The 24,734-nt window shown below is 39.7% G+C and overlaps 2 protein-coding genes across 3 annotated transcripts; one reads left to right on the plus strand and one right to left on the minus strand.

Annotated features, from left to right (window-relative positions):
• Window positions 1-96: 96 nt before the first annotated feature.
• On the minus strand, window positions 97-12,407 carry gpr179 (G protein-coupled receptor 179). Its single transcript, XM_058401360.1, has 11 exons — window positions 11,364-12,407; window positions 10,332-10,440; window positions 8,004-8,100; window positions 7,678-7,880; window positions 6,664-6,732; window positions 6,124-6,233; window positions 4,447-4,685; window positions 3,667-3,805; window positions 3,459-3,561; window positions 3,203-3,352; window positions 97-2,841 (listed from the first exon to the last, which is right to left on the minus strand). Exons 1-11 carry the CDS (start codon window positions 12,401-12,403, stop codon window positions 97-99), a joined length of 5,004 nt encoding a protein of 1,667 aa, XP_058257343.1. The 5' UTR covers window positions 12,404-12,407.
• A 2,071-nt stretch (window positions 12,408-14,478) lies between these two features.
• socs7 (suppressor of cytokine signaling 7) lies at window positions 14,479-24,498 on the plus strand. Of its 2 annotated transcripts, XM_058400914.1 has the most exons (10): window positions 14,479-16,260; window positions 17,290-17,354; window positions 17,513-17,617; window positions 20,092-20,223; window positions 22,511-22,656; window positions 23,058-23,226; window positions 23,315-23,443; window positions 23,566-23,701; window positions 23,802-23,941; window positions 24,033-24,498. In XM_058400914.1, the coding sequence occupies exons 1-9, from the start codon at window positions 14,813-14,815 to the stop codon at window positions 23,920-23,922; spliced, it is 2,451 nt and encodes an 816-aa protein (XP_058256897.1). In that variant the 5' UTR covers window positions 14,479-14,812; the 3' UTR covers window positions 23,923-23,941; window positions 24,033-24,498. The 2 variants fall into 2 exon arrangements, with proteins under 2 accessions (XP_058256897.1, XP_058256898.1); XM_058400915.1 differs by lacking the exon at window positions 20,092-20,223 and having other exon boundaries at window positions 24,033-24,497.
• Window positions 24,499-24,734: the final 236 nt, after the last annotated feature.

Raw genomic sequence — 24,734 nt, forward strand, 5'->3', positions numbered from 1 at the left:
AAGCATAAGGATTTGAGCGAGTTTGACAGGGGTTTTAAAACATGGTTTTACATTTCTAAAACTAGAACAAATCACACATCCACCTCAGCTTGGAGTTTATAAGTCAGGTGGGAAAATAAAGGCCTCTGCTGCTGTTTCTGCATCACTTTCTTCTTCTGCTATGGGTTCTTCCCATGTGAAGATATCTGAGTTAGCATGCTCAGTACTAGATGCTTTCATTTCCCATGGACACAATGCATCACATCGAGTGAGAGGCCGATTAGCCCTCGCCCCTTGTGCAGCATGTGCACTGGTATCTTCTTCTGTCTTATAACTGATGCTGTTCTTTGTACTTGCCGGGTCAGAAATATCTATACAGACACTTGCTTGCATTGTGGATGTTCCTGAGACCTCCAGTTCCTGTGCTTGAAGGTTATTTTGACTTTGAGTTGCTTTTAAAGACTGTTCTGTTTCCCATGGACAAATATCAGAATAAACAGCTTGGATTTTTTGGATTTGCTTCTCAGGCTCACCTGTATTTAATGGCTCTACATTAACATGTGGAGTTATTTGTTTTTGTGGTGATTTCACTGGCTGTACACTCTCCAGCCTAATGTTTTCCCAAAGACAGATTTTGGCATGCATGCTTTCTTTTTGTAGGACTGAAGCATCTGCCCCCTTTGTTATGTTAATACCTTCCGACCTCTCAGACGCCTCCGCTTCCTGGGAACGACTATCTGTTTTGTTCGTTGTGGATACTTGTGAAGGCAATCCCATGTCTTCTTTTTCTTGTTTTGGTTGCAGAGATGTTTCCCCTGACTCCAGTAGATAGACTTCTTTCTCAATAGGTGGTGCCTCAGGGAAATCCCATGGACAAGTTTCTGCTGTGCTTATCACCTGTTTAGTCAGTGGATCTGGCGTTGCTGTAGTTTTCTTAACATCAGCTCTTGGTTTCTCAGCATCTGTTTTCTCTGATTTCCATTGGCAGGAAAATCCCTCAGGAAAATCCCATGGGCATATATCCATAGCCGCAGTAGTGGTAATCTGTTTTGTTAAGAGATGCCTTGGACTAGGCGTAGTTAAACTTTTTGAATCAATTCCCCTTATTGTTTCTGAGCATTTTTCTAACATGGCATCTAATTTCCAGGGATATACATCAACACACATTATCTCTGGATTTGTACACGTGTCACTCGTTTCCCATGGACAGACGTCAGTTCGGAGTATCTCTTGTTTCCCCAGACTCTGCTTCTTTGTGTCTGGATGAGCATTAACATAAATAACTCTCTCGGTTGGTTTTGTTGCCTCAGAAACTGATTTGGCAGAATCTTGTATAACATTGCAAGGGAACACTTCTGCCTCGGTATGGCTGTGATGTTGCTCAGTTCTGTTCCTGGACCTATTACTGACTCTTGATGCCTCTCCTAGGGATCCCCATGGATAAATTCCCTCATCCCCTGTTGTTATTTGCATTTGCTTGCTGTCTGCTTCACAATTCAAACCATCATCAGCATAAAAATCTTTGGGTTGTAAATGATCTTGCTGCTTTACTTCCCAGGGGCAAATATCAGCATCGCTGCTTTGTTGAAAAGTTTTGTTTGGAACATCCCATCGATACACTGTTGATCTTGGAACAGACAAAGAAGAAGTTGGACACAGTCTGCACTTGCCACTGTTTTGACTATGTATTATATTTTCATACGGCATGTCCTCTGACTCCCACAGGTGGATATGTGGTGGGATATTGCATGTGGAGTTCCTCTCTGGTGATTCTCTTATTGCTGCCTGTTTCACAAGGCAAGGTTTTGAATCATAAGTCATAGACGGTATTGGTGTTTCTGGTGTCTTTTTCACTGACTTTATTGCACTGCTTAGAGTCATTGATCTTGTTTGTTGTGATGTACCCTCTTCTTTATTAAGTTCATTTTTACCGCTATACTTACTGCCATTCCCTTTTTTAGCCACCAAGCCCCTTGCTAAAAGGACGGTCTGGGTAGCAGAATGGAAAGAGAAACCACAGCGGGCCATTGGCTTGGCAAATATATATGGTGATCCTGGAGCACTTGAGGAGATTGGGGGTTTTGGTCTTGAAGATTCAACATCTGAATCTAGAACGCTCTCACCCTTTGCCACAGTAGAAGGCAAGGAAGGGGCAAATTCCCAAGGGCAAACATATAGTAGTGAAGGAGGTGATGAAACCTTTGATGTTAGGGTTTCTTGCTCAGAGACTTGTTTTTGGTTTGACATGTTTGAGTCTGTGGGCTGTTTTTTAACCTCAGCCTTGTCCAACGAACAGTCTTTTGGGCTTGTTTTAAAAACATCTGATGTGTCCACCATGCTCTTAGTAGAAGAAAGAGGATAATGATCCTTGTGCTTTTCTGTAAAACTAAATGATTTCTGAACCCGGGTGGGCAGGGGGTGTAGAAAGTTGTTGTCTACGGCTAGGTTTTGAGCACTGACCGACTTGCAGAAAAGTGGTGCTGTGTCGATGGACTCCGTCTCCGAGGCCCTTTTGGTCATACAGCTTTTCAGTGAAGGATTTATCAGTGAGGTATCCTTCAGTGCCACACACTTTTGTACCTCTGGTGATGGCAGCTTTGCTGTCTCATTCCTCATAATGACACGGGTGCTTTCAGAAGTTGCCAGGCCAGATCCTTTTTGTGGTCCTCCAGCTCCTGAAGTGTCCTTATCTTTACGGCTACCCTGCCGACTCATGCTTTCTGGGATCTCAGCTATCCGCCTAATAAGGGATCGGCCAAGCAGGATGCGAGAGCTGCGCTTTTTCTGCAGGTGTGGGTTCTTCTTTTCCATTTTCTTGGTCTTATGGACTTCCAACTGAGCATAAAGTTTCTTCAGCTCACCCTAATGCCAAAGATAGAACATGTTCAGTTAGAAGTAGAGAGACACAGACTTTCACGGTTGTAGTAGAACAAATAAAACATAATAAATAATTGAAAAACAAAGAAGGGGTAGAAATTAAAGAAAGAGAAAGAAAAGGTCAAGCTTTAGCTATTATACAGATGAACTGATGTTGCTTAAATGGGTTTATAATGCATCCTATCACACAGACATTGATTTATTTCAACCTGTATACTATGCTAAAATGGGGCACAGAGTAACACTTTGAGAAATTGTAAGTATATTATATAAGTATATTCTAATTATATACATAATAATTTGGATATTGGGCATGGTTTTAGGTTTTAGGGTCAAGGACATTTACCCGAATGTCATCAGGGTCCAGGTTGTGGTCACTCCAGCAGGCAGATGTAAAACTATTATTCAGATGTAAACATGAACGCCGTAGGTCCACTTCATCCTCATACATCTCTGAAGCAATATCCTCTTTTATGAACTGAGATATGTGAAGGAACTGTAATTACATTGAACTGATCTTGATTTTACTTCAAACATCATAACAAGTACCATAATCTGTGGCATTTGAACATAATTAGAAGGTTTCCTTCAATAGGATGTACCTTAGGAAAGAAAAGCAGGCCAAGTGTTACACTGATTGTGACATGTATGTGGAAAAAGAACAGCAAGAGCATCCAGTCAGGGTGTAGAGATGGCTTTATGAACCTGAGAGTGGAAGAAATACACGACACAATTCAAGTAATATGTCATACTTGCTATATTTGCTTGGCTTTGTTGATTGAGCACATCAGCATGACCTTGAGACGTCACCTGAGCAGATGAAACACGGTGGAGAAAAGCAGTTCGTTGTGGATGGCGATGCCCATGTAGCGAGGCTCGTGGAAGGCAGAGGGCACAGACTTCACCGCACTGCCTAGGGAGCTTCCCCAGCACAAGAACAGCAGCTCGGCTGAGAACCAGAGAAAAGTGACGGGTCTGTGTATACTCCACTCATTTATTCATTTAATCTTTTATTCATTCTATTATTCATTCACAATGATTTTTTTCATAACATTATTCTATAAAATTAAACCTTGACTCCTTTTAATCGCTAGTTTCTACTGTTTTTTTTTTAAACCACACAGTCTAAAAATCTAATATTTATGATTCCAAATATGACCCAGAAGCACAAGAAGGCTATCTGCTTGCTTTAAATATATAATAAAAATGCAGACATAAAATTTGGGTGATTCAAATATACTTAAATATTTTCTATTTCAGAAAGAAGAATGAATTAAAATGCAAAACACACGGACCTTCATAATTAAGCATTAATTGATGTTATTTCCCATATTTAAGCCATTACAATTCTTATAAATGATTATTTTAAATGAAGCTTTTGTTAAAAAATAAATAAATAAAATAAATAAATAAAGTAAGTAAAGTTAATTAATTAATTAACTTTACTGCTGTTGAAACCCATCTTCTAACAAAGTCCTAATTATTCTCATTAAAAATTCATGATCTTCTACGTGACTCAGGTATGTATAAAAATAAAAAGAATATCATGATATGAAAGGCTTCACTGGGCATAATCCAGATTTCACCTACCCACAGCCATCATGTAATCCCACCGGTCCAAATCGCACACCCTGAAACTCTGCCCATCTGCGGTGGTTAATGTAATCAGCAGAGGGATGTTGCGATCCTGGTTTTGAAGGACCCCCACAGTCCAAGCACACAAAAACCATTTCACTGTGAGTACCATCACTCCCAGCATCCTGAGCACACTGGTACTGGTCATGTACGGGACTCTCTGGGCGGTGCATGAAAGAAATACATTCAGAAGTCTGTGGAGGTGGAAGATAGCTGTCATTACTTGTCAAACTTATGATAGACATCTCAAAATAAGTAGCATTTATTTGAAGGAAAGATATCATAAGCACACTTTTCAAACAAAACCTTTCCCAAATGTTTAAAAAAAATAGATATACTGGTCAGAAATGGACAAAACTGTAACTGGGCACTTAATTGGGGCTTCATTAAAGATCAGAGTTGCAGTGTTTTAGTTATTTAGTTTGTCATTCTTTGTTTCACAGAACTTCTTGACAAGGTCTCCGACAATTTCTGTAACAGTGGTGGACGTTTCCAAGGTAAAACATCGATAATCAACAATTTCTTCTCCACTGAAAAAGGGTTTAGGTCAGACATCTGGAAAGTCTTCAATCATTTCCACATGTTTGCATTTAAAATACATCTTTACACTTCTGTATGCCATCCATGAACACAAGACCACCAAATCCACTGTAGGAAAAACAGCTCCAGACACCTCTGTGCTTTTCAGTGCCCATAGAGCAAGAAGAATAAGACAGTTCTCCAGAAGTCTTTCTCTGTTTGTTCTTAAATGGTTCCCACCACATTACTCTAGCTCTGTACCCATGCTCATTGATCCTGTTTTAAATAGTCTGTGCTCTAGTTGTATCTGGTCACTCTTACTGATGATGAAATGATCCTTGCTGTGACTTCTTGTCTGTTTTTCTTAATGTTTACACAGTTATCCTGCCCAGTCTCCTGGTGGTGCTTCTAAGTCCTTCATCTTTGAACTTTTTTACATGTTTTATTGATTCACCAAATAGAGTGGATTTTGGTGTGCAGACAGTTGATGCTAGAACTTTTCTCGAAACCTCTTTGTCATTTTTGGAATTACTTTTAACCTCAAAATAATTTAGTGCACATATGTAGTCAGTTACCTTCAAGTCCATAGGCTTCCCTAGCAGACTAAAGACCTGGTGTAGTTTATCACATTAACTATGGATTAATAGTGACGACCAATCCAAAGGGTGCTTGTTGTGCAACCAAGCATTTGAAATGTTTCCAAACCAGTAACATTAATACATTTGTGTGTCCGAATATTTTTGGATTGCCACTGTATCATTAACATCATCCAGTATATTCTTTGATAATGCTTCTGAAATTATATTAACGATCCTGCCAGGTCTGTTACCATGTGTGTTTGTGACAGAATATGAGGTTAAGAAGAGGATGTAGATTTTCTTACTTGATAAATATGAAGTCCATCAGAGAAAATATACAACAGCCACAAATGGATAGATTACTACTACGATCTAAGACCACAAATGAATCCAAAATTTTCTCTGAGCAACAAAAAACTTAAATTTAGTTTGACTCAACATCAAGGTCCATTCAATAACTTTACAGACGTCTTCCTCTAGTCTACCCTGCTATTATTCAGATGGATGGAATGATGATCAGGTTAGCGATACAGACCTGTACATTTTCAGCGTGATGGTGCCGTAAACAACGGCAAAGCCAAGCAAGCGGACCCAACGCAGCAGGATACAGCGAAATGTGCTGGGTTTGAAATATATTATCAAAACCTATAAAGCGAAACATAGATACAAAGTTTACCAAGAATGTTGACTTAACTGGAAAAACTGCTTTTCTAGACAAAAAAGTGAAGTTAATATCTAATTCCAGTTTTAATATTTGCACAGAGAATGATATGGTTCTATGGTATATTTGCTATATAAGTTTTTTATTATGATTAAAGTCATATTAAAAACACAATTTCTGTAGTATTTTATCCATGTCCAGCTTATCCTCAAGCTTTATTTTCAATAATAAAATTACAATTTAAATTATTCATAATATGAATAAACACAGCGCATAATTAAAGTAAACTGAGGTGATGGAATATCACCATTACAATCAATGCAAGAAAAAATGTTGAGTAATTTATTTCATTCTGAATCTGCAAATTATGCCTCATGCTATCATCTGACAGTAAGTTTCTATTAGCAGACTCACAGGAAAGTAAAGGAGCAGAGACCCAAAGAGAATAATCTCCAGCAACAGGAGACCAGATGTTCGAATCGGCTGCAGTTTAAAAGGAGTGAGAAAATAAAAACGATAATTTATATGATGCATAATTCATAGGAAAGTGGGGTTAAAAATATCTACATGCATAAATCGACATAAAGGCAAAGAGTTTTCTATAATAAAAAGTAAACGTCTGTCGGATAAAAGACTGGGCAAGAAAATTAACAGTTTTTTTGAGGCAAAAAAACATTAGAATAAATGAAATTCATACGATCCCTTTCACATTTAATACAAATAAATGTAGTTTGTGAACTACTAATTACTAATCTGTAGATTGTCATGAAACAGTACAGAACATACAATAAACGTAAGTATGTGGACACCTGAGCATCACACCATCACCACATCACCTAAAGGCCTTCCACAAACTGGTGCCCAAAACTAGAGGCACAGAATTGTCTAGAATACCTGTGTATACTGTAGAACTAAGAGGAAGTCATGCTCCAAAACCTAGTGGAAGGACTTTCCAGGGGTGTGGAGGTTATTATAACAGCAATGAGAGAAAAAAATCTGAAAAGGATCTTCAAAATTCACATGTCAGGTGTCCAAAAACACCTGAATACTGGAACAAGTTTGAGTCTCTTTGTTCCATCCATCCATCCATCCATCTATTTTATATACCCACTTCATTCCTAATTAGGGTCATGGGGATGTGCTGGATCCTATCCCAACACACACTGGGCAAAAATCAGGGGTACACCCTGGACAGGTCGCCAGTCCATCACAGGGCTGGACTTTGTTCCAGTGAATGTTACAGCATACAGAGACATTCTAGACAATTGTGTGCTTCCAAATTTGTGGCAAAAACCACACATCAGTTTGATGTTCTGGAGTCCATGTACCTTTAGTCATATAGTGTTACAACTAGTGAAAGCAAACCTATGTATTTAAATGATAATTTTTGCTTTCATGTGGTTTGGGAAAGAGCGACGGATCACTCACTCTTGTCCTCCGGCATTGATACACTCTCAGCATGCTGATAAGCACTAGTGCCATGAAGAAGCCGTGCACTGTTAGCAGCACCGCTCTCAGGTGCCAGTCCTCCTGAACCCAGCATGGGGAACCATCCTGACACCGCTTACAACCTGGCCAGCAGGGCACACACACTGGCATCACTGGGTAACAGCCCTGGGAACCATCGTTCACTATAGAATCACAGAGTACACCAGAGTGAGAACCGGAGAACCCGCAGAATATTTGGTTACTTTTATTAATGTTTAAAAATTGTTCTACATTTGATCCTGTATTGTTCAGACAAAAGGCCGTACATTGGTCATCTGTGACCGCTGGCAAGCTGTAGTATCCCTCTTTACATCGGCAGCAGTACTGACCAAGACGAAACCCCTGCCTAGGTATTGGCTCACACTGGGTACAGGAGAGACAAGAGAGACAGCGAGATGGTAAGAGAACCATAATCCACTGTATCTAAAACAAACATCACTATAGCTGGATTCTGGTAAAATAGGCATTAGTCAAAGCTTTTTATTAGGGTTTTTTTTGCCTATAATTTCATTTGACCATTGACTAATAAATATATTTCACCAAAACAAATGCTTTTAGTTGTTTTGTAATCTTGCCTAGATGACGTTTGGTAAGATTTCTTAACAAGTGTGGTTGAAAAGGCAGTTGATCTGCCTTGAAATATCTAAAACCTTGTTAACTATACATGATTTCCTTAAGTCAAGCTTTGATCAAGTTGAAAATATATGCGCCTTATCGAAAACAGACATAAGCCAATTTTCTTTTCTTTTCACTTTACCGGATTTCAGTTCAGGAGGTTCATGTTGTCTTCCCATATAACTACATTACAATCTGCTATTCAACACTTGTGTCCTGTTTTAATAGAAAATAAAAATAGTCAACAACTGCTTTCACAATCAAAATATATGAGTGTATATATGTGTGTGTGTGTGTGTGTGAGATAGAGAGAGAGAGAGAGAGAGAGAGCAAGAGAGAGAGAGAGAGAGAGAGAGAGTGCTCTGCTGTAATTACATAAGCAGATTCTCATCTCTCAGACTCATCATCGTTGAAAGGCCCTCATAAAAGCTGTTTTAATCTAAATGGATAGCTAATGCCTGTGTAAAAGGTTTTTTTTTTAAGGAAACTCTAACCGCCAACTCACATACAATTAAGTTTCATAAAAAAATCCATAAAACTCTGGGATTATTATTTACAGGGATGAAATGCTGTATGTTTAATGCAGAGTTATTGTTGAAAATGCCATTTTCTCCATCATAGAACAGACTGGTCATGGTGATAAGAGGTGGTTAAAAAGCTTACGAAATCATTGGTATAGAGAAAGACAGTACCCGATACACTATAATCCCATTAAACTAGTTGTGATCATACATACAGTACAATTCAATCTTAATAGAACTGTATGATATGATGATTATGTAAAATGGTTGTATTTTCTATATGGTTTATCTTTTGTAGGTCAAATCCTTTTAAACGCTGAATTGTAACTTCATAATCTTAATTAAGATCCATTTTAAATCCATTGTGTTGTCCAAACACAAAATATGTATGACACTATTATACAGGATTGCTCTGGGAATTTTAATTGTTAACTTTTTTTTCCCTGTGGAGACGTGTGTTAAGGAAAAGGATATTGACATCACTGGATTTATGCTGGATTAAATCCCCCAGATTATCCCTGTACCACCCAGTACAAAGCTCTTTAAATAGAAGGCCTGAGAGAGACAGACAGATGGGGGGTTATGAGAGAGAGCCTGGGAGCAAAAGAGTGAAAGAGCAACTGATGAGAGGAAAAAATGTCATGCTGTAGAAAGAAACCAAAAGCAAACCCAGATAGTCTGAGTGAAAATGTTATACAGAACACAATTAGGTTAAGGTTGCCGGTAAGAATGGGTTTCCTGGTTACTCAGAAATCCCAACATTATTATTATTATTATTATTATTATTATTATTATTATTATTATTATTATTATTATTATTATTATTATTATTATTATTATTATTATTATTGATATACTCATTTGAAATGTGAACAGAAGCTATTACAAACTATCGCTTATAAAAATGTAAACCTTCACATACTGTCTTAAGAGATATTTTACCATCATCATACACAATACGAGGAAAATTAGTGAGCAACTCTAGGAAAGCATCAAGGACATATTAAACATAACACTTACAGTAACATGAGGTTATACGCTCTGCTCTATAGCTGCTGTAATTAAAAATGCTTACAAGAATGCATATATTATACTCCTGTGCATGCTTAACATATCTACCTACTTGAAAAAGCGAGTTATAACTAAAACCTAATAAACTATTGGAGATGTGTGAAATAAAAAAATATTGTGGAAAATGAAATCAATTCACTGTTGCCTTTGCTGAATACTCGAGCTACTATAGACATTATGCCGTCTAGGAAAAACTACATGGCCTCAAATTGTAAACTGGACATTTATACAGTAGATTTTCCCTAATAATTACAATCTAGCTGCATGCTAATTAAAATACTGTTTTTGCATCATACACGACTGTGTCCCTCCCCTACGCCACTGAACCTATTTAAATCGACTATATAAGTGTTAATTGCATTGATTGGTGATTGCAAAGAAATTTACCTCCATGCTGGTACGGTTACACTGATGTGTGTCAGCAAACCAGAAATCCCCAGCGGCACACTGGTTTACATCAAAGTCCTGGATATTCACATCTACACGGATCACACCTCTACCAACAGAACCCGTAAGACAGAAAGACTGGAGTTTATTGTGAGGTCAGGTTATGCCTTTAATTGATAGATATGTTGGGAGGATGTAATATACCACTGAAGGAAGGGAAACGTTTGTTCTGGGAAATTCAGAAGGTTTTCACACTGGGCACATTTGCTGTAGTCTGAATCTGAGTGGGATTTTTGCAGCATGGGTGTGGTTTCAGACTCACTTGATTCTGTCGAACCCTGGTGCATTTGTGTTCTTCTTACATTATTAAAAACATGCATGGATAACACAACGCATCTCACCATTTTTATTTATTTTTTATTTTGGTGCTGTTATGTGCAGAAAGGCCTCTTCTTCCTGCTACTCATGGTACATGTGTGTTTCGAATCTAATGATCTCATCAGCTGAAACACACTTGCAGGTTGCTTTACTTCCTGAATAAGTGCAGACCTGAGTTTACATTCAAGAGAATTATGGCAGTGCAACCAAACTCCTACACGAAGTCTCGGGTTTAGTACCACGGTGCACTTCCTGGTCCTAGCTATGCTCTGTTTCAGACTAAACTGCCGGTGTGAAAGATTCTAAGAGTTAATTATGTTGATGTTATGTTTATGTAAGAATTTAAAAGACTGTATGTTTTGGTCATGGTGATGTGTTCTACAGACATTTCTATAACTTTTTTCAGCATCTCTGGTTCATTTAATATCTTAAGACCAACACCATACAAAAGCTTTCAATGGTTTTACAGACAGCTAACTGTTCTCAGCAGTCTAAAGAAGTGCTATTTGCAACCCTTTCTGATGAGGAAATACTGCTGTAGGGTTCCACATAAAAACTTTAAAGAGTTCCACAGAAGACAGCCAAGCTAAAGAGTATTTAAGGGTATGAGATGATAGTGTGGGGTCTTAGAAAACTGACAGAACCTTGACTGACCTGAACTCAGGACTGAGGTCTGGCTTCAGCCCATAAAAAGGCATAGAAAGTGTAAGCAGCCACCCAGGCAGGTAGCGCCCTTCCTTACACTCCAAGAATGGGGCCTCCCCCCACTGCAGTCCACTGCGGTTAGATACATAGGTGCCCCCATGTGCCCACTTGGGTGTGTCCAAGGTGCTGAGGTCATTCAGCAGGACCTGTTTAGACAGGCCAGGAAAGAATGGGCTGTTGGACTTCAGTAAGGTCTGATTAAAGCCATGGGGCAATAAGTGAAGTTTTTCCCAGGCCATAGTGAGGTCCTGTAGGTAGATGTCCAGAGATGAGCCCTTGGAGGCCCAGAGCACCAGCTGTGGTTGAGGTGCTGTAGGATCAGCATCAAAGCTTAGCAGAGCATTTCTTAATAGGCCAGGCCTTTCACCAACAAGCATGGACCGGATCAGCGCATGGTACCACTCTATGTCCTCCCTTACGCTTGTCTCCCTCAGTTCACTTGCCTGAAAAATAAGATTGAGGAAGTTCACAGTGTTGGTCAAGGATACTGAAGGCTCATAGAGGTGGGCTTTGATGTCTTGTGGTATAGCACCAGGCTGTGCAGTCAACTGGAAAGAATTACGGCATCTTGAGGAACTCAGAAGAGAGGCGTCACTGGTATATAGGTAATTTCCAGGCACAGACCAGGCTTGCTCTTCTTCTTCTACTGCTACTTGAGGGTTTGTGCTCACACTGGGAGGCTGTCTGCTGCCAGCAAGCTCCTCTTCTTCTGTAGAGCTTACATTGGAGGTGTATGGAGTGGGCTCCTGGATGAAAGACATCCTAGAGTCAAAATCACTGCTTAGCTGGGCAGAGAGCAGAGAAGAAAGAATGAGCAGGATCAGGAGTTTGTCTGTGAAGCTCATCTTCATGTACATGCACATCTCTCTGCCACAGTCAATGCAATTTTTCTTCAAAAAAGAAATAAAAACTTCGTAAACCTGCCAAGCCGGTGCTGAACTAGGGTTGCTCAACCATCTCTGGTCTTTGACGTTCCTACTTCCAGGCATACAAATGGAAATGCTGTAGCAGTTGTAGTTGATGTTTGAGAGGCTACACCCTCCTTCACCTGTTCTCAGTGGTTCTCTCCTACATTGGTATACCCACATGAAATTTACCTTACCACAACGGATATAATAAAAAAATGTCCATTGGTTATTGTCCACCCTCAGAATTCTGAATAAATCCAGCAGAAATTAAGAAGCAGAGACAGACAGTATGGCAGAGAGGAGTGTAAAATCCCGCTTCTCCCACCCCTTTTTGCTGTATGCTGTGTGAGTCAACACCTATTTGATCTTCAACTCCTCGGCAAAGCCTCTTCCCCTCACTCATGCTGTCTATCACTCACATCTCCCTTAGCAGTGAGGGTGATGAGACAGATACATTTATAAATATTAGAGTTGCAGTATGTGTGTGAGTGGGCAAGTGCATAGGAAGGTAATCCTGATTATTATGGCATGAAGCAGAATTTCACCCTGCTCTGGATTAATCCACCATTCTCAACAGATTGACTGGTCTTTTACAGTGGCTGGTGTGCTTGTTTATGTGTTTGTTTGATACTGAGTTTTAATTGTTTCTTTAAATAACAGAGGGAAATACTGCCATGATTGTAACACTGGATTGTTTTTTTGTTTCAGAATGTGATGGTTCTCCCCAAACTCAAGAAGTAGTCATGCTATATTACTGTGTGTAAATGTCATTGTTTGTTTTGCTTTCCTTCCAGAGAGAATTGTTTGATTACAGCAACATCGTCTGGTTCTCCAGGATACTGCAGGAGGCATATAACCTAAAGCAAGATCTGAAGGTGACAAGAACAAAGTTAATTAGAAGCTACATCTATATCTATATATATACATACAAATGAATGTTTGTATGAATTTGTATAAATTCGGATGGTTTTTGAATTCCAACATTGTGTAAGATTTCTTTCTGTAAAACAAACACTATACAGTGTATCTTAAGGTTACTTAACATTTTAACAAGTAAAATGTTTATTCCATATTGTAAAGAAGCTTATACCCTTTTGAAAGCTTATACCCTTTTGATACTGACTGATTCCTCATTACAAAACCCATTTATTTGTACATACTTATTCCTGAGATCAGTACATGAAATTTCAAAACTTGTGTCTTCTCCAAATTCATTGTCATAATATTTGAATACTAAATTAACAAAGTTTACAGCTCTGTTATATATTCAATATAGACAGCTTAATTGTTTACTCATAGTAGAATTAACAAATCACAACTTAGGCTTATTCATACAGTAACAAAATAACAAAGAGTTTGAAATGGCATCAATATTTACAATTATATCAACACAGTACCATGTGGTAAAACATGTAAATAGGTCAAGTTATGGTCAATATTTCCTATGATCAATAAATCTAATGCAACATTTAACAGTTATGGAGTGTTTCATGAATCCATTCATGGGTCCATTATTTTCCATACTGTCCCAATTAACCTGAAGCATGTTTGGTAATTTGGGACGTATTGAAAAGTATTAAATCATAATCACGTGTGCATGATATGAACTAATTTCACATGAAAAACAAAACTAGCAAAGTTAGGGCCAACTTCCTGGATGAGCTTCGCCACGTGATGTCGCATGAATTAAGTCATGCTATTTCTATCAAGCAGTTCCACTGCAAGGGCTTAGTAACAATCTGTTACTAAGACAACTGTCCCAATTTAACTAATATCTCCCTGCACCATCAGGTCTCTCAATGGCAAACTCACAAACATATCTTGTTCCCTCACAGACATTTTTTTTACAGCCGTAAATAACAACAGCCGAACAGCAACAACAACAACAACACGACATGTTACCATTAGGAGGTAGACTATAAAAAAACATTAAAACATGAAAGCGCCCACAGTCTCTATCCCAAATCGCTCAGTCGCGCATATTTAGTGCACTAGGGTGTAGAAGAAGGCACCATTTCATAACTTGAGAAGTGCACGTATATAGAAAGCATGAAGCTATTCGGGATTGAGCCATAACCCGGAGCCAAGTGGCAGAGCGTCGGCGCTGATAAGCTCGCGCAGAGAACGTGCGGAAGTGGGTGAGCGCGCGCGCGCGGGTGGGGCCGAACAGACGGTAACGTGATCAAGACGCGCAAGCATTCCGTTAAATGAAGCGTTATGTATGACCCCCCAAGAACCCGTTGTCGTTTCTGAGTGGACTCATAAACGTGTTTTTTGTGTGTATATATCCGCGCTGCCCGTACAGATTTTTAACAGGGATGTTGAAGCTACGGCGGAAATCATCTATTTTCTAATTCTGGGGCTGAGCGGGTGAACCACAGCAAGCGGAATTGGCTTCCATTATCACTACAGGCAGCGATAACGATCTCGACACTGGGGCGATGTGAAACGCTGATATCGCTCGTTCCTTCCGCGCACAGAGGAATAAGAATGAACACCGGGCAAGATATGTCTCCCGATTTTGTCTTGATGCGCCTGGTCTCTGCGGCCGAGGAGGACCGCTTGGACGATGAGAACGGCAATCTGTCGTCGGGCACTGGAGTGGTGGCTGGATTCGGGCAGGATGTCTTGAGCCACGGAAACGTTAAGGGTAAATTGGACTGCGCGCAGAATCAGGTAGGGCTCAGTCACCTCTCAGCAGGAAACAAAGCTCCGCAGTCTAGCGGAAACGATACACCTGACACCGGCGGTATGGCGACTAGAGCTTCGCTGTCTGTTCCCCCTCCTCCGCTTCACTCCGCCGAGGCCCGCGCTTACGATCTCAGCCACAGAGGCAGAATTGGGCCTCAGCTGTTGGTGTTCCGAAATGTATCGAGAGACCCTGATGAGTTGTCTGAAAACAATGCGGACGATAGGCATACTTCGAGGGCTTTCGAGGAGCAGACGACACATACTTCCGAGTCGAGCGCCAGCACAAATAACAACACGCTCAGCGTTGTAGATGCTCAGCATCAATACCATCCTCCATGGGCGCTGCATCCTCAGCTGAAGCTGAATACAGCGGACACAGAACGGGCTGAACTGTGCCACCGGCATCGCATAATTACGGATAAACGCGACTGGCCGCAAATTGTTGACAAGTCAAACCCGACTGCAGTGTTAGACCCTACATGGAGCATGAGAGGGCAGGGAGAGCTCCGGCTCCCTGATAGGCCTGTTTTGGAGCTCGCAAGGCAGTTCGGGGAGCTGGGAGTCGCCCCGGTCCCTGACTTTTTGCTGAAGGACAGCGATTTACAGCACTGCTCGTGCTCCACGACGACCGGAATTAGACAAGGCGAAGATCCAACCGAGACCAGCGATGCTCTGCTCGTACTGGAGGGCCTCGGCTCGGAGGAGGTTAACGGCCTGGGCATGAAGAACAATCCCGAGTCCCAAGACGGCGCACAGGTGAAGACCCAGCTCGCACTCAAATGTTTCCCCACAGTTCTCTCAGGCCAGGCGGTCGGGGTTACCAGCGGTCTCTGCTTACCGACATGTCGCGATTCGCAGCTTTGTTGTTTGCTGCGAGGCTCCCTAACCATTAAGGCTCAAAGCAACACCTCTGACAGAGATTCACCACAGTTCCCGACATCACCAACCGCAGAGCCCGCCGTAGAAGTGCGCCCTGACAGCGCGAGCCCCACCATGCAGACAGAGAGAAGCGCCGGTGCGTCCCGGGCGCCGTGTTCGCGCGGTGGAGCCGAGAAGGCGCTGAAAGTTCCAGGAAAGACCAGAAAGGGGTCTCTTAAAAATTGTCTGAGCAAACTTTTCAGAACTAAAAGCTGTAGTGGCTCTAATAGTCTTCTGGATAAGAGACCATCGGTGACGTTTTCAATTTCTTCAGATGGCAGTTTGGTGGACATGTCAGGCGCGAGCACCGTGGAGCAGGACGCAGCCAGGTAGGACTCGGTGTAAACTTTCTTATTTTGAATGGTCATAAATTTACACCATTCACTTTTGAATTATTCTCTTCCTATGTGTAGATCACAGCATCATGAGTAATTTAGCTTGTGAGTTATTTAGTTAGTTAGTTAGGTAGGTAGGTAGTTAGTTAGTTTAAACAGAATACACAGATGGATTAAAAGAAGACAACATAAGGAAAACCTTAAAGGCTTTGTGTAGAACAGTAAAGTTCAAAGCAGAACCCTTTTAAGAAGCTTAATTATACAAGAAATCCTTAAAGAAGCCTTTCTTTTAAGATTATCCTATCATTCGTCAAAACATATTTCGTCAGTTGCTGATATGATGATGGAGGTGATGAGAGTACGGTGGTTAGTGGTTACATCACACATCTAGACTTGGGGGTTTGATTCTGCTTCAGCCAAGCATGTGTTGAGTTTCGAGTTCTCCATGTGGGTTTCCTCTGAGTACTCTAGTTTCCTCCACAGTTGAAAGGTATATGTTGTAGGCTGATTGCTTTCTCTAAATTGTCTGTGGTGTGTCTGTATTGTTTCCATAGTACATAGGGTGGGTGAGTGTGTGTGACTGTGTCCTGCAATGGGTTGGCATCCTGTTCAGGTTGTCCCCCAGCCTTGTGCCCCATGTCCCTTGAGATAGACTCCACTCTCTTGAAAATGTATGGACTTACAATGGAGTTTGGGTTGAGATCTGCTCACAGCATATGATTTCCATCATTTCGATACTCCTCAAACCATACACTGAGCTCTATATTGCTGTGAATGTGGACATTGTTATCCTGCAAGAGACCACCCCCATCAGGATAGAAATGTTTCCTTATAGGATAACAATGATCACGTCTGAATAACTTTGCATTCATTTGTATTAATCTTCCCTTTTAAATGGACAAGTGGGGCCCAAACCATGCCAGTGTAACAGAGCCACCAGTTTCTCTGTATTTATGCCCATTTTTAAACTTTTACATAGCATGTGTACTGTGCAGTAACTCTTTGCATCATGTTTTTCACTAGCCAACCTGGATTAACAAGGGCCCAAAGTGCCTTCTCTGGAGCTGCTTTCACATCTGTCTTTACTGGTAAGGTGCTAAGAACAGAAAAAGCCATGAAATGGAACTGAAAATGTCTATATATAAACATTTTTAGATACTTTCAATACCCTGACCAGGATAAAGTAGTTACTGAAGATAAATGAACATGGTTACTGTTTGTGTTAACTGTTGTTTCATGTTTGCAGGAGAGACAGTGTCACTGGTGGATGTGGACATCTCACAGAGAGGGAGAAACTCTCCTCATCCACCAACCCCTCCTCCACCTCCACGCAGAAGTCTCAGCCTGCTAGGTACACACACAAATAACAATTCTCATGATCTCATTCCTTTACTGGCCTACATTCTGTCTCTCTCTCTCTCTCTCTCTCTCTCGCGCTCTCTTGCACTCTCTCTCCCTCAGCTTATCTTATATCTTTTATACTGTCTGCCATTTTTGTTGACATTCTCAGTATGTCTGTCTCACCTCCATCTCTCCAGGAATCTCTTTAAAAATTCCTTTTCTTCTGTCTTGTTTTGCTCTGACTCATGGTATCTCAAATTCCTAACTCTTATGCCAGTCTGTCTGAGGTCCTACTGTGTGAATAAATTGTGAGCCAGACAGATAAAATATATCATTTCTATTTTCGGGATTAGATCAAGGGTAAATGATGTAACAAGTTTCAAAACCGTTTTTTAGGTTTTAGATTCTGTTGATTATGTGGTTAATTGAAAGGGCAGTATGTTCTTACTGATGTAATCTTACGGTTAATTACACATTATAATGACAAGGTCTTTTCTGTTTCCCTATTTTTGTTTTAAGATGAGATGTTCAGAAAGGTGTTTTGTGTGGAATTTCCACTCTTGTGTGCACATCAGCATGTGTTCTCACTTTTGCACAACGAAACATTGTACACTAGAATTGTTAGACTGTGAGGTTTTTTTAATAGTGTTTATAAGTTAATCTTAATATTTTAGTACTTTTACACACTGGAACTATATCTTCATTTCCTAAATATTCAATTCTGGATACAGTACACTTGAAGACATTGATGTGAAATATCTATATTTTTTCCAATCCTGGCTTTGAAATACACTGCCATGTACAGTAAAATCTTTTATTTATTTCTCTAACACACCAAATTAAGAGTTGAAGTACAGGGCACGGCTCTTCCAGGACTGAAAATAGTGTCTATGTTTATTTATCTACTGCTAATATGAATAATTAGGGACAATCAGAATACAAAAACGTTCATGTAAACACCTTGATCTTTCGTGTTCGTGTTATAGATTTAAAACTGTTTCACATAAATGTGGGGTTTGATTGGCATCAATGAGGCCTTTATGGATTTATTCATCAAAGATTAATAATTTCAGCAATGGTGAAGAAACCTGGAGACTAAGAAATAAGAGTGAAATCTTTGATAACATCTTTTGTTATTCCCCAACGATGCCTTTTAGTACTTTTAACATTAGATTGTGAGGTAAAGGCAGTACCAGTGGATAATGTGTACATTTACATGTACAGTTATTTATGCCGAGCAACTTGACTGCAGTAACAAACTTTTTTCTTGCTGTCTGTTTAAAAATCACACTTACATGACCTTTTGTTTAGGTAGATATAATTTAAAAGAAAAACATGATTAAAAAGCAGACTGAATCTGATAATCAAGTACTTCTACAATAATACGTTTACTCATTTTTCAATACATGGCTTGCAGCAATTTAAACTCACACCCTTCACCATCACTAGTCCTAACCTCTGATTCCTCACTTCCCTCCTTTCTTAACACCAACAGAATGCTTGATTAAATTCCCTTGTTTGTTGCATCACATCGTCATCTTCATCTTAAAGCACAGGTGTCAAACTCAAGTTCTGTCCAGGACAAAGCAGCATACATTTGAGCATTTAAAGGGCTATAATTTAAGATTATTAAATTATTAACATACCATTATCTGTTCTATTGGTTAACACATTTAGCCAAGGCTCTGAAATTAGATTAGCATAATTATAAAAATAAATAAATAAATAAATAATAATAAAATAATAATAATAATTAATTTATTATTATTATTATTATTATTATTATTATTATTATTATTATTATTATTAAGAATAATAAGGGCTAATGGCTGTACTTAGGCCAAGTTGGTTAACCTCATTCAAAAAATAAATAAATAAATAAATAAAATTTAAAAATATATATAGTGTGGGGTCAAAAAATCATTAGTGCTTCTGGATTGCATTTTTTTTTTTAATATAACCATGTTCATTACAGTTATATAACTAACATCAACTTGAGAGAAAGTTACCTGTATTTTTACATCATATTACATCAGCATTTCTTAATATCTGGCTCGCGCAGATCAAATCCGTCTCATCTGAACACATATTCTGAAAAAGCTTTTCTGAAGAAGATTGGGCAGGAGGAAAAGAAAAAAAAATATATATATATATATATATATATATATATATATATATAATGAAAGACATTAAGAAGAACTCATGTACTGTATGATAAGATACAGATGTCATGTCTTTGTGCGCCACCAATTACTGAAGAACTTTAAAGGCCATCATACAATAGGTTTCTGAATCATTTTAGACACAGGTCTGACTTGTTCTTACAGAAAGTGGGTAGTCTCTGCCCCATGCTAGAGGTCTGGTGTGAATTTCTGATGTGTTTAGTAGGTGTGTGATAGTGTGTCTGACACATGGGTCCTGAGTTTGACACCTATGTTTTAACTGCCTCCTCCTGGTTTCTGAATACTTGCTACTCTGTTCCAGACGATATAGGTGGGCCACAACCAGGGCCTTTCCTAGTGAATGTAATGGGGGCGTCCCTGCAGTCTCTCCCTCTGCCTCTTCCTCCTCCTCCCCCCCTCCATGCCACCATCCAGCATAGCCTCAGCCTCAATGGTAAGGGTGTGATGGTGGCTGTGTGTGTGTGTGTGCTGGACACTATTTGCCCCTAAGAGCAGACTCCAACCATCCCTTTCACTTTACTTCCCCTACTGTCTAACCTTATGTCTCTTGTTGTGTCAAGATGATTGCAGAATATTGAGTAGCCAAACATCACACAGGCTTCCTGTTGCATGTGTTGCCTTAATTTATAAGGATATGCCTTCTTTCTATTTCATAGTGTAAAAAAATATGCTAATGCGCAAGTTATTAATGATGAAATAACAAGGACACACAGTCTCACTTACACTGTGGTTTCAAATTTTCAAGCCTGTTTTAATTAAGAAAGATGATAAAGATATTATTTCCCTTATACTAAAAGAAGCAGCATGTATTTTTGTGTATTTAGAAATGTGTACACCTCTTTGTAAAAATGTTATGACAAGCAAATTTTGTAACATCCATCCACATGGATTAATCTGATTTGAAGTCGTTACATATTTGGATTCTTTCAAGAGTGACTCATGGCTGAAGTTTGGTGATTGTTAGATAAGTTTTTTATGAGAAGTGCATCAGTCTTTGGATGAAATGTGAGCACTATCACCTTTTTTCACGGATATTGTGCCAGTTCAGGAGCATTTTAGGAACCAGCCCACGTATTTGCTGGTTTATGAGCCTGACCAGTATGTAATGTACAAGTTTGCTAATCAGTCAGGTTAAAATTATAGTTCCACATTGACATTAATAACATGTAAGATCAGAGATATAAAATGTTTCCATTTGCTTTCTTGCTGGTAAATGGTTCTCTTGAGATTAAAAATGAAAAAATTGTTAATATTGTTAACACATTTTAATGCTAACTTTGCATGGCACCAGAATGACACCATCCTCAAGCTCTTGATGCCACTAATCATTGGTTCCAAACCAGTGGCTGTTGTTGTAACATGCACGATAGTTCAAGATTATTCACAAGCACTGTGTGAGTAGAAAACAGCCACATGAGAACCCAGATAATGGATCTCTGACCTATTTACACGGGCGCCAACCGACCAATAGCCTGCTTACAGTCAGGACGAAGCCTCTAACCTAGCAACAGCAAAGTCAGAGTAACATCTCAAGAGTTCTGCTAGATGATGGCACTGTATAGTAAATGGTGTAAAGGACTGACAGAGACCGAGATGCTCGCCCACGTACACACAGAAGCTGTAAACCACAAAGCGAGAGGAAATATGTACATGAGGTTAAAGATAAAGCACATTTTAAGGTCTCGAGTTGACCTTTAAGTATAAAAATGGCCAGGGGTTTTACAGTGGTGTTGCATTAGTATTATTGTTTCAGTCTAAAGCCATACAGTAGATCATAATATAATTGACTATATAGAATACATTCGAACATACAACAAATACGTTTTTCCTAAACTAGTACGCCAAGCTGCTTGTTCACGCAGATTCGGTTGCCCAGAAACTTTACAGATGCCATGACGGCTGACCTACTTATTATATGAAGAAATGCATGTGTGTGCCCTGAATTCATACCTTAAATGCAAAGACATTTAGCTAGAAAGGAAAAACTGTCAAGCTGCATCCCAAATGACCTACTATACACTGTGCACTATGTAATCTATCGTCTAGTGTATGAATTTTAGAAAGGTCTAAAGATGAATCCCTGAAAGTTTTTACTAAGTGGAAGTACAAGCCATTTCCCACTCGAACATCAAACACACGTAATGTGATTTATACTACAAAATGCTGTAGAATAGTGGACAAGTATGAGGATTGGGATACACGATTTGGTCATACTGCTAGATAAAAAAAAGGAATACACATGAATTTGCTGTTGCTAGCTTGAGAATAAAACCCGTACTTAAAACATAACTAGTTGCATTCAACCCATAGAGATGTGATGGCTAATTAACTGGTTAAGCTGATTTATAGACTAGTGCTAAAACGATTTATCTTATTGTTAAAAATAGTCATTAAGTGCCCTTGGTTGAGGGCACTTATGAGCAGGATTCAGTTTGATCAACCTATTAAATCCCTCATCTGCTGGACAATGACAAAAGAGAAACTGATAGTCCAAATATTTAATGTTCAGGCTGGTGATTTGCCCGTGCCTACACAGTGACATCTGTTGTGTTTTAAGACTAACACCCTTACTACCCTCCTTTATGCGTTATGCATCATGTTCACTAATGCTTTCAATAGTGATAGTTTCCTGGTAGTTTCCATATATAGGTATTAAATGAATGTCAGAAAGATAACATCTTGAATCTTGATATATGATCCATTGCACCTTTTGGTTGTAGATGCTTTCTTCCGAGCGCTCCCTCATTCTGCACCATCACCGATTGAGACTCCACCTCCAATGAGAGTAGCTCCACCTGCAAATGTGTGTCCTCTGAGGGGAGTTGATTCCAGCAGCTTCACCGCCAGCCTGAGAGAACTGGAGAGGGTAAGAATGGAAATAAAGGTTCATATGTATCTTAATTCTTATAGCAAGAAAAAGTCCTAATGTGCCTCATCATGCATGAAGTACTCTTCCTTTGCGATCTCAGTGTGGTTTAACGATAACATACTTATATCAATAACTTATTTATATCTTTATAAACAGTATTTACATACTAATTTATGCCTTATACATCATCACAATAATTGCCTTATTTAATACTATTACCTTGACTGCAGTTGTTTTTTATTTCATTTGTTAAAATGGATGTATAGTTTGCACATGATATGAGAATTGCACTGCAAAGACTGCTCTAATTTTGCTGTACTCAGTATAGTGACAATAAAAGAATCTTGAATCTCAACTAGAATAGCTTGTTACGTAGGTGTATATCTGTGTTTTTGCAGTGTGGCTGGTACTGGGGGCCAATGAACTGGGAGGACGCCGAATTGAAGCTGAAAGGGAAGCCAGATGGTTCATTTCTGGTGCGAGACAGTTCAGATCCCCGATACATACTCAGCCTGAGTTTCCGCTCACAAGGAGTTACACACCACACACGCATGGAGCATTACAGAGGTAACCAGAACACACAAGTGCTCCACACAAAATATGCAATATGCAGAATGAATGAATGCAGAAAAGAGTATTTTGTTTCCTTGTTCAGGGACCTTCAGTTTATGGTGCCATCCAAAGTTTGAGGACCGCTGCCATTCTGTGGTGGAGTTTATAGAGCGCGCCATCATGCATTCTAAGAACGGAAAATTCCTGTACTTTCTGCGATCACGTGTACCTGGTAAATTTACTCTAGCATCCCGTTGTGAAATCGGTCTTACACAGGCTTGAAAAATCCTGTAACCTGAGAACATGGTGCAGGTGAGCGGTGATCATAAAGGTTGTTTTGTCTTTGCTTCACAGGACTCCCACCGACCCCGGTGCAGCTCCTGTATCCAGTCTCCCGCTTCTGTAACGTCAAATCCTTGCAGCACCTTTGCCGCTTCTGTATCCGACAGCTCGTCCGCATAGACCACATTCAGGAGCTCCCCCTCCCGAAGTACTGCTCTGTTTTATTCACAGTTTCACACTGTTCTCTCTGACAAGTGCTACTTACACTGTACTGAAAATGTTCTTCCTTCCTTTCTTTACTGCTCCAGACCCCTCATTTCCTATCTGAAAAAGTTCTACTACTATGACCCAGAGGAAGAGATGTACCTGTCAATCAAAGGCATGCGACAGATGGCAGGTGTGGAGCAAGAGCCAGAGTCTGAGACGTAGCGCGAGAGACATATTTGCTGTAAGAAATTCCATTTTATTTTTTTAAATTGATAATCATTTATCAAATATGAAGATGCAAGTACAAAAAATTAAGTGTGTTTTTCCTTTAGGTTTTCTCTGTATGGATAGCAGATGGGATAGTGCATAGTTGCTCCTGTTGCACAGCTCTGCCCAAAATTCCCTATCAGTCTTCCAGCAGAAGCCAATGGACATCATCAGAATGGCTGCTCATTGTATTAAGTCAAGATGGGATGGTGAAATGCTGGAGTACTGTCCATATGAAACTGGCCAGAGATGGTCCGCCAAGAATTAGACTACTGGAAGGCACAGAACTGTGAAATGAAATGGATAGAACGTTAAATGTGATCTGGAGTTATGACATAAACCTCCATCTGTAGCTCATGAAAACATTGGACTTTTTAAACTGGACACATTTGTGAATTGCTTTCCTTTCCTTTGTTTTTTTTTTGTTCTTTTTCTCCCTGTTATCTTGCCGTCTCCTTTATTTGCCCGGTACCTCAACTGTAACTTCCTCAGCCTGACTGCAGGCCATCTTTTCAGTAAAAGAAAGTAAAACTGGAAAAAAAAAAGCCTTTGGAATTCTTCTTCGCCAACTTGCAGGGTTTGAACTGTTACAAAACAGCCTGAGCATAGTGTAAAAAAAATAAGTGAATTATTTATTCATCAACCGCCCTGCCCTGGAGGATCCGGTGCCTATCCTGGAAACACTGGGCACAAAGGCAGGAACATATGAATGGGACACACACTTTTGCATTTACACACACAGTGAATTAGCATAGCCAATCCACCTT

The sequence above is a fragment of the Hemibagrus wyckioides genome, linkage group LG10, assembly GCF_019097595.1.
Source record: "Hemibagrus wyckioides isolate EC202008001 linkage group LG10, SWU_Hwy_1.0, whole genome shotgun sequence".
In the NCBI taxonomy this organism is placed as follows: domain Eukaryota; kingdom Metazoa; phylum Chordata; class Actinopteri; order Siluriformes; family Bagridae; genus Hemibagrus; species Hemibagrus wyckioides.

What these genes read in the sequence shown, in the direction of transcription:
- gpr179 (XM_058401360.1), bottom strand. Translation starts at nt 12,403, where the DNA reads ATGCCTGGAAGTAGGAACGTCAAAGACCAGAGATGGTTGAGCAACCCT. An exon ending in GTAACCGTACCAGCATGGAG is followed by an intron (nt 8,101 to 10,331) that starts GTAAATTTCTTT and finishes TCCTGTACCCAG; the next exon opens with TGTGAGCCAATACCTAGGCA. An exon ending in AGCGGTCACAGATGACCAAT is followed by an intron (nt 7,881 to 8,003) that starts GTACGGCCTTTT and finishes GTGATTCTATAG; the next exon opens with TGAACGATGGTTCCCAGGGC.
- socs7 (XM_058400914.1), top strand. Translation starts at nt 14,813, where the DNA reads ATGAACACCGGGCAAGATATGTCTCCCGATTTTGTCTTGATGCGCCTG. An exon ending in GTGGAGCAGGACGCAGCCAG is followed by an intron (nt 16,261 to 17,289) that starts GTAGGACTCGGT and finishes GTTTTTCACTAG; the next exon opens with CCAACCTGGATTAACAAGGG. An exon ending in ACGCATGGAGCATTACAGAG is followed by an intron (nt 23,227 to 23,314) that starts GTAACCAGAACA and finishes TTCCTTGTTCAG; the next exon opens with GGACCTTCAGTTTATGGTGC.